The sequence below is a fragment of the Babylonia areolata genome, chromosome 31 (assembly GCF_041734735.1).
Source record: "Babylonia areolata isolate BAREFJ2019XMU chromosome 31, ASM4173473v1, whole genome shotgun sequence".
NCBI classification, from domain to species: domain Eukaryota; kingdom Metazoa; phylum Mollusca; class Gastropoda; order Neogastropoda; family Buccinidae; genus Babylonia; species Babylonia areolata.
Genome location: NC_134906.1, coordinates 11,131,276 through 11,143,775, shown reverse-complemented (window position 1 = coordinate 11,143,775; position 12,500 = coordinate 11,131,276). Strand labels below are relative to the sequence as shown.

Genomic DNA, 12,500 nt, shown 5'->3' with positions numbered 1-12,500 from the left:
TATGTGCTGTGTGTGTGTGTGTGTGTGATTCGGACATGTGTGTATACACATGCATACATATATCGTAATGATATGTGTCTGAGCGTGCGTGCGCGCACGTGTGTGTGTGTCTGTCTCTGTGTGCGTGCGTGTGGGTGTGTGTGTGAGAAGGGTGAGGGGAGGGTGTGTGTGTGTGTGTGTGTGTGTGTGTGTGTGTGTGTGTGTGTGTGTGCATTTCGTCTGTGCATGCTTTGATGCTTGGTTTTTAATTACGTAGAAGATGTAGATGTGATTTTATGTACAGAGTTTTTAATTTTGTTATATTTTACTCGTGTAATGTGCCTTGAGCATTACTGTATTTTAATGAAAGGAGCAATATAAATAAACTATTATTATTATTATTTCTTTCTCACCTGAGTGTTGTAGGTGGCCTGCACGCTTCGCTTGATGCGCAGCATTTCGCGCACCGTGTCCTCGTTGCCGTGGTTGATTTCAAACTCCTTCCACGCCTCCCAGAACTGATGGGCCACCTGAAAAAACAAACAAACCACCCCCCCTCAAAAAAAGTTCTGAACTCATATCTTTATCCTCTTTTCCCTGAGCTTTGTGAAGAGTCACTGGGGTGCCGTACACAAGAACTGTTCAACCTTCTTCTTCTTCTGCGTTTGTGGGCTGCAACTCCCACGTTCACTCGTTTATACGCGAGTGGGCTTTTACGCGTATGACCGTTTTTAACCCGCCATGTAGGCAGCCATACTCCGCTTTTGGGGGTGTGCATGCTGGGTCTGTTCTTGTTTCCATAACTCACCGAACGCTGACATGGATTACAGGATCTTTAACGTGTGTACTTGATCTTCTGCTTGCGTATACGCACGAAGGGGGTTCAGGCACTGGCAGGTCTGCACATATCTTGACCTGGGAGATCGTAAAAATCTCCACCCTTTACCCACCAGGCGCTGTCACCGTGATTTGAACCCGGGACCTTCAGATTGAAAGTCCAACGCTTTAACCATTCGGCTATTGTGCCTGTCACTGTTCAACCGATTCCTCCAGGTCTGTTGGCTGTGTGTTGAAGCATGGGTCTTTAAACTCATACTACATGTTGTATATTACAGTACTACTGTTTTTGTTGATGTTTCATTTTATAACTGAATTGCTTGCATACATTAATCACCCTACTGACCATGGCTATAAATAAAGATTTTTTTTGTGTGTGTAGATAGATTATCAATTTCAAGCACTTCTGAAACACAATGTTCAGATATTTCATCCTCCCCCCCCCCCCCCTCTCTCTTATTTCATGTGAGAAATTGTACGATGATTTCATGACAAAGAGATCGCCAGAGAAATCATGTTAATATCTGTCAACGTGCTAAATCAAATCAAATCAAATCAACATATTACCCAGCCAACAGCAAGGTGGTGGTTTCAGTGCTAATCCTGCCTCCACTGGTCTCCACCTCATCCACACCTGTTGCCCCACCAGGGACACAGTCCACCAACAACCATTCTCCAGCCATCCTTTTTTTTTTTTCTTTTTTTTTTTGCTGCCCCGTCATCTGCACCGTTTCAGTGGCATTACTCCCACACCGCTCATTTAGATTCCCCCATACACGGCCACACCCGGGTTTGTCCGTCGTAGTTCCAGCGTCGGCAGTCCACAGGGAACCATCGATGTTAGGTCACCAGGAGGCCACACACCAGAGGAGACCCTCTCCAGCCATCCTGGTCCTGTGCCAGTGGCTCCAGCTGTCCCCAGGTGTGGCCTGTCTTCTTCTTCATGTCTGCCTCCAGGTTGTGGCACCACATAATTCTTGGACACCATCTCTTCCCTTTTTCCTTGTGGGCTCCAGGCGAGGGCTTGTCATGTAGTCCTGGACGCAGGCTTGTGGAGCATGTGGAGTGATGGCCTAGAGGTAACGCGTCCGCCTAGGAAGCGAGAGAATCTGAGCGCGCTGGTTCGAATCACGGCTCAGCCGACGATATTTTCTCCCCCTCCACTAGACCTTGAGTGGTGGTCTGGGCGCTAGTCATTCGGATGAGACGATAAACCGAGGTCCCGTGTGCAGCATGCACTTAGCGCACGTAAAAGAACCCACGGCAACAAAAGGGTTGTTCCTGGCAAAATTCTGAAGAAAAATCCACTTCGATAGGAAAAACAAATAAAACTACACGCAGGAAAAAATACAAAAAAATGGGTGGCGCTGTAGTGTAGCGACGCGCTCTCCCTGGGGAGAGCAGCCCGAATTTCACACAGAGAAATCTGTTGTGATAAAAAGAAATACAAATACATATGTGGCCCATCCAACTCCAGCATCTTTGGAGGATCTCTTCTTCTGCAGGCTGCTGTCTTGTTCGCTCCCACAGTTCTTCATTTCTGATTTTTTTTCTATGGCAAGCGAATCCAAAGAATCCCTCTAAGGCAGGTGTTGTTCAAAAAATTGGATTCTCTTCATGGAGGTGACAGTGGTTCTCCAAGTCTCTGCTCCATAAAGCAGGACAGGTTTCACTGTGGTGTTACAAGTCCTGATGGGGCCCAACACTCGGCTTATATCACAGACTGACATAAGTTTTACATTTGGGCCAACAGCAAAGTGAGAGCTGTATTATCAATGGTTTCTCCAGTCAATGGGAAATCATTTACAGCTTAGTCTTTTGTGAAGGACTATGACTCTCAACCTAGGAGGCAAAATTGCACTAGCTCTCTCAGTGCTGCAGCCTTGTGGGCTAGTTGGCCTTTGGGAGCCATCCCAACGCCGACTGTCCTAAAACCCTCTTGGCCAAGAAAGTGGGGAGGTAACTTGGGCAAGACACTCTCCACTATAATCAAATTCTAGCCCAAATAGTCGGAACAGCAGTTGCCTCCTCTGCTGTTCTGATGGTCATAGTCGGACACGACTGACTAACATATATATATACAAGTCCTGATCTTAACGTTGATTGAGATCTCTGGATCCCCGGACTTTCTTTGACTTGCCAAGGCTCCACGGGTACCTCAGACAACACGACCATTCTGGACCTGTTGTTTGAAACCTGCTGTCTCTCATTCTATTTTCTCTACTTGATTATCATTGGAAATACCCAAACGGTGCCTATGCTCCAACAGACACTCACCCTGGGATCAGCCATCTGGGAGCCGTGGGCGTATATGGCCCGGGCACGGTCAATCTCACCCAGCTTCCGTTCCAAGTCAGCAAAGCGGACGCACATCTCTCTGAAAATAACACACACACACACACACTTTCACATCCATGACTGTTGTATTCAAATGCATGTGGACAGGAGTAATGCTCCAGACACCTTCTGATCTCTTCAGACACCCACAAAGCAGGGTGTTCTCCAAAGGCTTCTGTTCCTCCTTCAGCGTTTAAGGACATATTTTACAGTTACTTCTATTGCCTGCTTGAACTTCAAATACTTAACTGCTGTAGGCTTTAATGTCCCTAACTTGTTCAACTTCAAACGTCTGTTACAAACCCTTATGTTTAACAGTTACAGGCACTTTCGTCCCTAACTGCTCATTTTCCCCTTCAAGGCCTGCTCTGTTCTCATTCTGAGTTTCCCAGATGCTCATGTCTCCTACTTCCCACGCTCAGTATCAATTTTCCTTATCATTACAGCCAACATCTCATTTGTAAGCACAGTATTCTTTCCAGTCACCTCTCATTATGACTTGTTTCATCGCTGAGTTCTGAGTCTCAACTCATGTAACAGCATATTTCTTATCCCCAGCTTTACCCAACGGCATAATGTGAACAAATTTTCAGTCTTCACAGCAGCTCTCATATGTTCCCTTAGAAAACATAACTGACTGAACGACACAGGAAACCAATGATGAGTGCCCAAAGGCAGCTGTCAGGTGGGCAGCCGGTTGTGCAGATCAATCCGTTCTTTGTGAAACACTTAGAACTTGGTCTCTGACTGAGGATAGGTGCTTTGCAAGTATCCACATCATCATAATCATCCACAAAACAACAACCCTACGCTTTAAAAGCTAACTAACGGAAATGAGTGTATGTGCAAGTAGCTGCCTATGAAAGAAGAGGAGGAAGAGGAAGAAGACGAGGATGAAATATTTTCAAGCGCTCACCGAGCTTGTTCGTTGGGTAACACCTCGATGGCTTTCTCGTAGATGGAACGCGTGTGCGTTATGCCGTAGATCTCTGCTGCTCGTTTGATGTAAATGTTGTACATCTGAAAATGGAAACAAGGTATGACTGACAAGAGTTCAAACTGGACTGGAGGAAAACAGATACTGTAGAAATGAACGCAGGGTACCAAAAACAACAACAACAAAAAACCCCAAACAGCCCCCCCTACCCCTCTCCAAACATCTCATTGAGCCCTGTGTCTGAGTATTGCACAGGCGTCTTGTTAAAACGGGGTTTACGTTCCTACATAAACTGTAAAGAAAAGGGAACTAACTCCTACAGTAATTCCAGACATGTCCACCCACCCCCACCCCACCCCCCCAAACATCTCATTGAGCCCTGTGTCGGAGTATTGCACAGGCGTCTTGTTAAAACGGGTTTTACATTCCTACATAAACTGTAAAGAACAGGGAACTAACTCCTACACTAATTCCAGACATGTCCAAACCCCCCCCCCCCACCTCCCTCCAAACATCTCATTGAGCCCTGTGTCTGAGTATTGCACAGGCGTCTTGTTAAAACGGGTTTTACGTTCCTACATAAACTGTAAAGAACAGGGAACTAACTCCTACACTAATTCCAGACATGTCCAACCCCCCACCCCCCACCGCCCCCCCCTCCAAACATCTCATTGAGCTCTGTGTCTGAGTATTGCACAGGCGTCTTGTTAAAACGGGTTTTATGTTCCTACATAAACTGTAAAGAACAGGGAACTAACTCCTACAGTAATTCCAGACATGTCCAACCCCCCCCCCCCCCCCCCCCCCCCAAACATCTCATTGAGCCCTGTGTCTGAGTATTGCACAGGCGTCTTGTTAAAACGGGTTTTACGTTCCTACATAAACAGTAAAGAAAAGGGAACTAACTCCTACAGTAATTCCAGACATGTCCACACCCCCCCCCCCCCACCTCCCTCCAAACATCTCATTGAGCCCTGTGTCGGAGTATTGCACAGGCGTCTTGTTAAAACGCCAAACATCTCATTGAGCTCTGTGCCTGAGTATTGCACAGGCGTCTTGTTAAAACGGGTTTTACGTTCCTACATAAACAGTAAAGAAAAGGGAACTAACTCCTACAGTAATTCCAGACATGTCCACACATACTTTGGAGGAAAACCAGTGTATCTTCTGCATTTATTCTGCATCAATACGGCATCGAAGACTGTGGAGGCTGTAGACTCCCCAGGGTTGAATCGGGTTAATACATGTACACACACATAGACAAACAATAAAGCACACTATTTCATGCAGCTATGTACTGATCAAGACAATACAGTTTCACCAGGACAAACCTCATTCTGCTCTTCAGGCAGTCGCACACCCCCATGGCAATACAACACAACACAATACAATACAAGATAATACAATAAAGACAAGGCAAGGCAAGACAGTTTCACCAGGACAAACCTCATTCTGCTCTTCAGGCAGTCGCACACCCCCATGGCAATACAACACAACACAATACAATACAAGCTAATACAATACAAGACAAGACAACACAGTTTCACCAAGACAAACACAGTTCTGCTCTTCACGCAGCACAGCTTTGGTGGCGCGGTCGTACACCCCCATGGCAATACTATACAATACAAGACAAGACAAAACAAGGCAAGACAAGGCAATACAGTTTCATCAGGACAAACCTCGTTCTGCTCTTCAGGCAGTCGTACACCCCCATGGCAATACAACACAACACAATACTAGATAATACAATACAACACAACACAATACAAGATAATACAAGACAAGACAACACAGTTTCACCAAGACAAACCTCGTTCTGCTCTTCAGGCAGCACAGCTTTGGTGGCGCGGTCGTACACCCCCATGGCAATACTATACAATACAATACAAGACAGGACAAAACAAGGCAAGGCACGGCAAGGCAAGGCAAGACAAGACAAGTCAAGACAAGACAAGGCAAGACAGTTTCACCAAGACAAACCTCATTCTGCTCTTCGGGCAGTCGCACACCACCATGGCAATACAACACAACACAATACAAGATAATACAATACAAGACAAGACAGTTTCACCAGGACAAACCTCGTTCTGCTCTTCAGGCAGCACGGCCTTGGTGGTGCGGTCGTACACCCCATGGCAATACAATACAATACAAGACAAGTCAAGACAAGGCAAGACAATACAAGTCAAGACAAGGCAAGACAGTTTTACCAGGACAAACCTTGTTCTGCTCTTCAGGCAGCACAGCTTTGGTGGCGCGGTCGTACACCAAATGGCAATACAATACTATACAAGACAAGACAAGACAAGACAAGACAAGACAAGACAAGACAAGACAAGACAAGACAATATAGTTTCACCAAGACAAACCTCGTTCTGCTCTTCAGGCAGCACAGTCTTGGTGGCGCGGTCGTACACCCCCATGGCAATACAATACAAGACAAAACAAGGCAAGGCAAGACAAGACAAGACAAGACAAGACAAGACAAGACAAGACAAGACAAGACAATAGTTTCACCAGGACAAACCTCGTTCTGCTCTTCAGGCAGCACAGCCTTGGTGGCGCGGTCGTACACCCCCATGGCGTGTCGAGCCAGACCATGCTCCTCCTCCAGTTTGGCGTACAGCAGGAAAATGGCTGTCACAGGTCAACGCTCTTCATCACTTTCTGTGTGTGTGTGTGTGTGTGTGTGTGTGTGTGTGCATGCGCATATAAGTGTGTATTACAGCAGGAAAATGGCTGTCACTGGTCAACGCTCTTCATCACTTTCTGTGTGTGTGTGTGTGTGTGTGTGTGTGTGTGTGTTTGTGTGTGCATGCGCATATAAGTGTGTATTACAGCAGGAAAATGGCGGTCACAGGTCAACGCTCTTCATCACTTTCTGTGTGTGTGTGTGTGTGTGTGTGTGTGTGTGTGTGTGTGTGTGTGTGTGTGCATGCGCATATAAGTGTGTATTACAGCAGGAAAATGGCTGTCACAGGTCAACGCTCTTCATCACTTTCTCTGTGTGTGTGTGTGTGTGTGTGTGTGTGTGTGTGTGTGTGTGTGTGTGTGTGTGTGTGTGTGTGTGTGTGTGTGCATGCGCATATAAGTGTGTATTACAGCAGGAAAATGGCTGTCACAGGTCAACGCTCTTCATCACTTTCTCTGTGTGTGTGTGTGTGTGTGTGTGTGTGTGTGTGTGTGTGTGTGTGTGTGTGTGTATGGGTGTGTGTGTGTGTGTGTGTGTGTGTGTGTGTGTGTGTGTGTGTGTGTGTGTGTGTGTGTGTGTGTGTGTGTGTATGTGTGTGTGTGTGTGTGTGTGTGTGTGTGAGTGTGTGTGTGCATGCGCATATAAGTGTGTATTACAGCAGGAAAATGGCTGTCACAGGTCAACGCTCTTCATCACTTTCTGTGTGTGTGTGTGTGTGTGTGTGTGTGTGTGTGTGTGTTGCGTGCGTGCGTATGCGCGCACGTGTGTGCATGCGTATGCGCATGTATGTGATAAAAACGATCAGGTTCAACATCAACACCCTCAACATGTGAAAGGGCTGGCAGTGATAACTCTGTGTGTGTGTGTGTGTGTGTGTACACGCGCATGTGTGCGTGCATGCGTGTGTGTGTACATGTGTGTGTGTATGTGTGCATGTGGGTGTGTGTGCAAGTGTAAGTGTTTGTATGTGCGTGTATGATAGTTGCACTCTGGTTTAACACTGACATCCACCAACCGGTGATATGGCTGGCAGTGATAAGAATGCCAGGAAAGTTGGGGGGAGGGAAGGAGAGGGAAGGGGAGGGGAGGGGAGAGGGGGACCTGTCTAATACAACACTGACACCACCAGTGATATGGCTGGCAATGATAACAATGCCAGGAAAGTTTGGGGGAGGGGTGGTGAGGGAAGGGGTGGGGAGGGGAGGGGAGGGGAGGAGAGGGGAGGGAAGGGGAGGGGAGGGGAGGGGAGGGGAGGGGAGGAGAGGGGAGGGAGACCTGTCTAACACAACACCGACACCACCACAATGACCAGCAGCATAACCCAACGCGTGCAGCCAGGACTTGAGTGCGTGCATGTGAATCACATCTGAGTTCCTATCAGAACGGACGGTCTTGCACAGCATTTGCCAGAGGACAACGCTTTTGTTGCCTTGGGTTCTTTTTCAGAGCGCAAAGTGTACATGGATTCTCTGCTTATCGTCTCATCCGAAATGACTAGACGCTCAGTTTGATTTTCCCGTCAAACTTGGCAGAAAGGGTGAGAGTAGGATTCGAACCAAGACTCTCACGGACAACGTATTGGTAGATAAACGTCTTGACCGTTCAAATCGACGGGCGCAATAGCCGAGTGGTTAAAGCGTTGGACTGTCAATCTAAGGGTCCTGGGTTCGAATCACGGTGACGGCGCCTGGTGGGTAAAGGGTGGAGATTTTTCCGATCTCCCAGGTCAACATATGTGCAGACCTCCTAGTGTCTGAACCCCCTTCGTGTGTATATGCAAGCAGAAGATCAAATACGCACGTTAAAGATCCTGTAATCCATGTCAGCGTTCGGTGGGTTATGGAAACAATAACATAAACATCATGCACATCCCCGAAAACTGAGTATGGCTGCCTACATGGCAGGGTAAAAAAAAAAGGCCATACACGTAAAAGCTCACTCGTGTCCATACAAGTGAACGTGGGAGTTACAGCCCACGAACGAAGAAGAAGAAGAAACTCACAACATTTGAGCTGTGAGCTTGGCGTTCAACTGACTGGGCAAGCCAGGTACCTACCGCCTAAGTGTGCACATGGAGAAAGGTGTACAAAAATCAAGATGAACAAGAAAATCACTTTCTCAACAAAGAGATAAGTAATGTTTGTGTTGTAGAAAAAACACAAACAAACATAAGGTGAAAGAAAAATCATTTTCTCAACAAAGAGGACAGTGAGAACAGTAAAGTATGTCTTATACAAAATTCAGGTGCAAATATTCATTTTGTCAACAAAGAGAAAAAAATATCAAGGTAAAAAAACTATTTTCTCAACAAATGTGTCATATGTTCTCATTTAAGAGAAGTTTTGTTACACAATATCAAATCTGAATCTGCAAACTTTGATATCATGGAGTGGAGTGCTGGCCTAGAGGTAACACATCCACCTAGGAAGCAAGAGAATCTGAGCACATTGGTTCGATTCACGGCAGTCGCCAGTATTTTCTTCCCCTCCACTAGACCTTGAGTGGCAGTCTGGACACTAGTCAATCGGACGAGACCATAGACCAAGGTCCCGTGTGCAACATGAACTCAGTGCACGTAAAAGAACCCACAGCAACAAAAGGGTTGTCCCTGGCAAAATTCTGTAGGAAAATCCACTTCAATAGGAAAAAAAAAAAAAAATCTTTTTTTTTCACAAAACTGCATGCAGGAAAAAATTTTTAAAAATGGGTGGCGCTCTCAGTGTAGCGATGCACTCTCCCTAGGGAGAGCTGCCCGAATTTCACACAGTGAAATCTTGTTGTGACAAAAAACAAAACAATACAATACAATGCAATACAACGTCAATACAGCCAGTCATATGTGTAAACATGACTCTTGACCAGTACAATTTGTATACAAACGTTTCAAAGTACATATCAGATAAGATAAGATAAGATAAGAATAACTTTATTATCTCCAACTAGAGAAATTTGGTCAGGTGCATTATCACAACATAGACAAGTAAACAACATGGGGACCATAACTGTAAAAGTCAACAACAGCTTTTACGAATATTACGAAGATACAAATGTAAAAAAAAAAAATCACATACATCATTTCATACATGCATCCACACACACACTGCAGGTAATAACTAGTATTCTTAATGTAAAAACAGAAAGAATTAAGAAACATTATTTGAATATAATTATAAACATAGCCTACTATACTGCACATTGATTATAAAAGACAGATAAGAATAAAGATAAGTTGCGGAAAACCGCAACCAGATAATCAGCACACACCCGCACTCCCCCCCCCCCCCCCCCCAACCCACCCCACACATGCGGATTACTTGATTAAACAAGAGTAATAAACATATGTTCTCAAATAAAAGCATTTCACATATTCGCTTTTAAAAACATTGCAATTAATTAATATCAGATTATGTCTCACACTTGTTGTGCTCTGGTTGGTTTTACTTTTCGTTATTGTTATGTCTGTGAACCATTATTTATGGTTCTCATGACAGATCAATTTGATTCTGATGAATCTGGATCAGATAAGTCTTATACACTTGACAAATTGATTTGATTCTAAAATTCTGGATCTGAGGAATTTTAATATTCATATGACAAATTGATTTGATTCTCATGAATTTGGATCTGTTAAGTCTTACACATACGGCAAAAATCTGGATCCAATGAGTGTTATACATATGACAAAAAGATTTGTTTCTGATTATTCTGGATCTGATGAGTGTTATACGTATGTGCAAATGCACAAGCACATAAATACACACACAGACACACACACACATGCACACAAACACACAACCTACCTTTGGCGAATTTATCAGGACAGCCATCCAAGCACTGTTCAAACAGGTCCCTGGCACGTTCCAGCTTACTCCCGCCCTGTCAACAACGGTCAGCGTCACTGGTCATGACCAGCTCTTACCTCCTACACACCTCAGGCTATTCTAGCCCACCAGGTAATGAAATGATGGGTGCAATAGCCGAGTGGTTAAAGTGAGGGTCCTGGGTTTGAATCTCAGTAATGGCTCTCATCCGAAATGACTAGACACTCAGTCTGATTTTCCCGTCAAACTTGGCAGAAAGGGTGAGAGCAGGATTCGAACCAAGACTCTCACGGACAATGTATTGGCAGATAAACGTCTTGACCGTTCAAATCGACGGGCGCAATAGCCGAGTGGTTAAAGCGTTGGACTGTCAATCTGAGGGTCCCGGGTTCGAATCACAGTAACGGCTCCTGGTGGGTAAAAGGTTTGAGATTTTTCCGATCTCCCAGGTCAACATATGTGCAGACCTGCTAGTGCCTGAACCCCCTTCGTGTGTATACGAAAGCAGATGATCAAATACGCACGTTAAAGATCCTGTAAACCATGTCAGCGTTCGGTGGGTTATGGAAACAAGGACATACCCAGCTTGCACACTCCTGAAAACGGAGTATGGCTGTCTACATGGCGGGGTAAAAACGGTCAATCATACAGGTAAAAGCCCACATGTGTACATACAAGTGAATTTGGGAGTTGCAGCCCAGGAATGAAGAAGAAGTAGAAATTGAAACACAGGAATGGGAGTGACAGATTTTTTCAGTTTCAAATTCTCAAAGAGATGTCACTGCGATCGGAACAAATTCCTATCTATAAGCTACACCACATCTGCTAGGCAGATGCCTGACCAGCAGCATAACCCAACGGGCGTAGTCAGGCCTTGAGTACAGCCATGTATATTTGTGTACATATCAACACAGACGTTTTGTGCAGCATTTGCCAGAGGACAACACTTTTGTTGCCATGGGTTCTGTTTCAGTGTGCCAAGCGTGGGCTGCACATGGGACCTTGGTTTATCTTCTCATCCAAATGACTAGACACTGGGAGAACTCCATACTCTTTTTTAAATTATTTATTTATTTATTTATTTATGTATGCTTATAGTTGACTTCATCAAGTTTTTGCGCCTTATACATATTATTACTGGTAGTAGTAATGTTTTTTGTTTTTTTTAATGTATTTATCTATTATCTATTTACCCTTTTTTTCTTTTTTTTTTTCTCAAGGCCTGACTAAGAGTGTTGGGTTATGCTGCTGGTCAGGTATCTGCTTGGCAGATGTGGTCTAGCATATATGGATTTGTCCGAAAGCGGTGACGCCTCCTTGAGCTGCTGATACTGAAACTGGGAGAAAGGACAAGAGGAGGAACCGTACCCTGACCCTCACGGGTACTGTACATGACCATTCCTTCTTCTTCTCCTTCTGCGTTCACTCGTATGCACACGAGTGGGCTTTTACGTGTATGACCGTTTTTACCCCACCATGTAGGCAGCCATACTCCGTTTTCGGGGGTGTGCATGCTGGGTATGTTCTTGTTTCCATAACCCACCGAACGCTGACATGGATTACAGGATCTTTAATGTGCGTATTTGATCTTCTGCTTGCATATACACACGAAGGGGGTTCAGGCACTAGCAGGTCTGCACATATATTGACCTGGGAGATCGTAAAAATCTCCACCCTTTACCCACCAGGCACCGTCACCATGATTCGAACCCGGGACCCTCAGATTGACAGTCCAACGCTTTAACCACTCAGCTATTGCGCCCGTCCATGACCATTCCAATTTGTGCAAATTATTTTTTGTCAAGCTGAACAAGTTTATGGCCAGGGTTCACAGGCTGCCTGCTGGAGCGATCACTTAAAAGGAATTCCCCCCCCCCCAATTTTGTGACAGTCA

At 45.2% G+C, this 12,500-nt stretch overlaps 1 protein-coding gene across 1 annotated transcript in view; it reads right to left on the bottom strand.

Moving 5' to 3' along the window:
- LOC143276028 (pre-mRNA-splicing factor SYF1-like) overlaps nucleotides 1-12,500 on the bottom strand; it is a 51,812-nt gene that overhangs the window by 9,088 nt on the left and 30,224 nt on the right. Inside the window, exons 16-20 of the mRNA XM_076580413.1 lie at nucleotides 10,586-10,661; nucleotides 6,621-6,730; nucleotides 4,070-4,173; nucleotides 3,094-3,193; nucleotides 393-509 (exon numbers count right to left, since the gene is read on the bottom strand). Of these exons, the coding sequence (XP_076436528.1) occupies nucleotides 393-509; nucleotides 3,094-3,193; nucleotides 4,070-4,173; nucleotides 6,621-6,730; nucleotides 10,586-10,661 (507 nt within the window). The remainder of the gene's footprint in view (nucleotides 1-392; nucleotides 510-3,093; nucleotides 3,194-4,069; nucleotides 4,174-6,620; nucleotides 6,731-10,585; nucleotides 10,662-12,500) is intronic.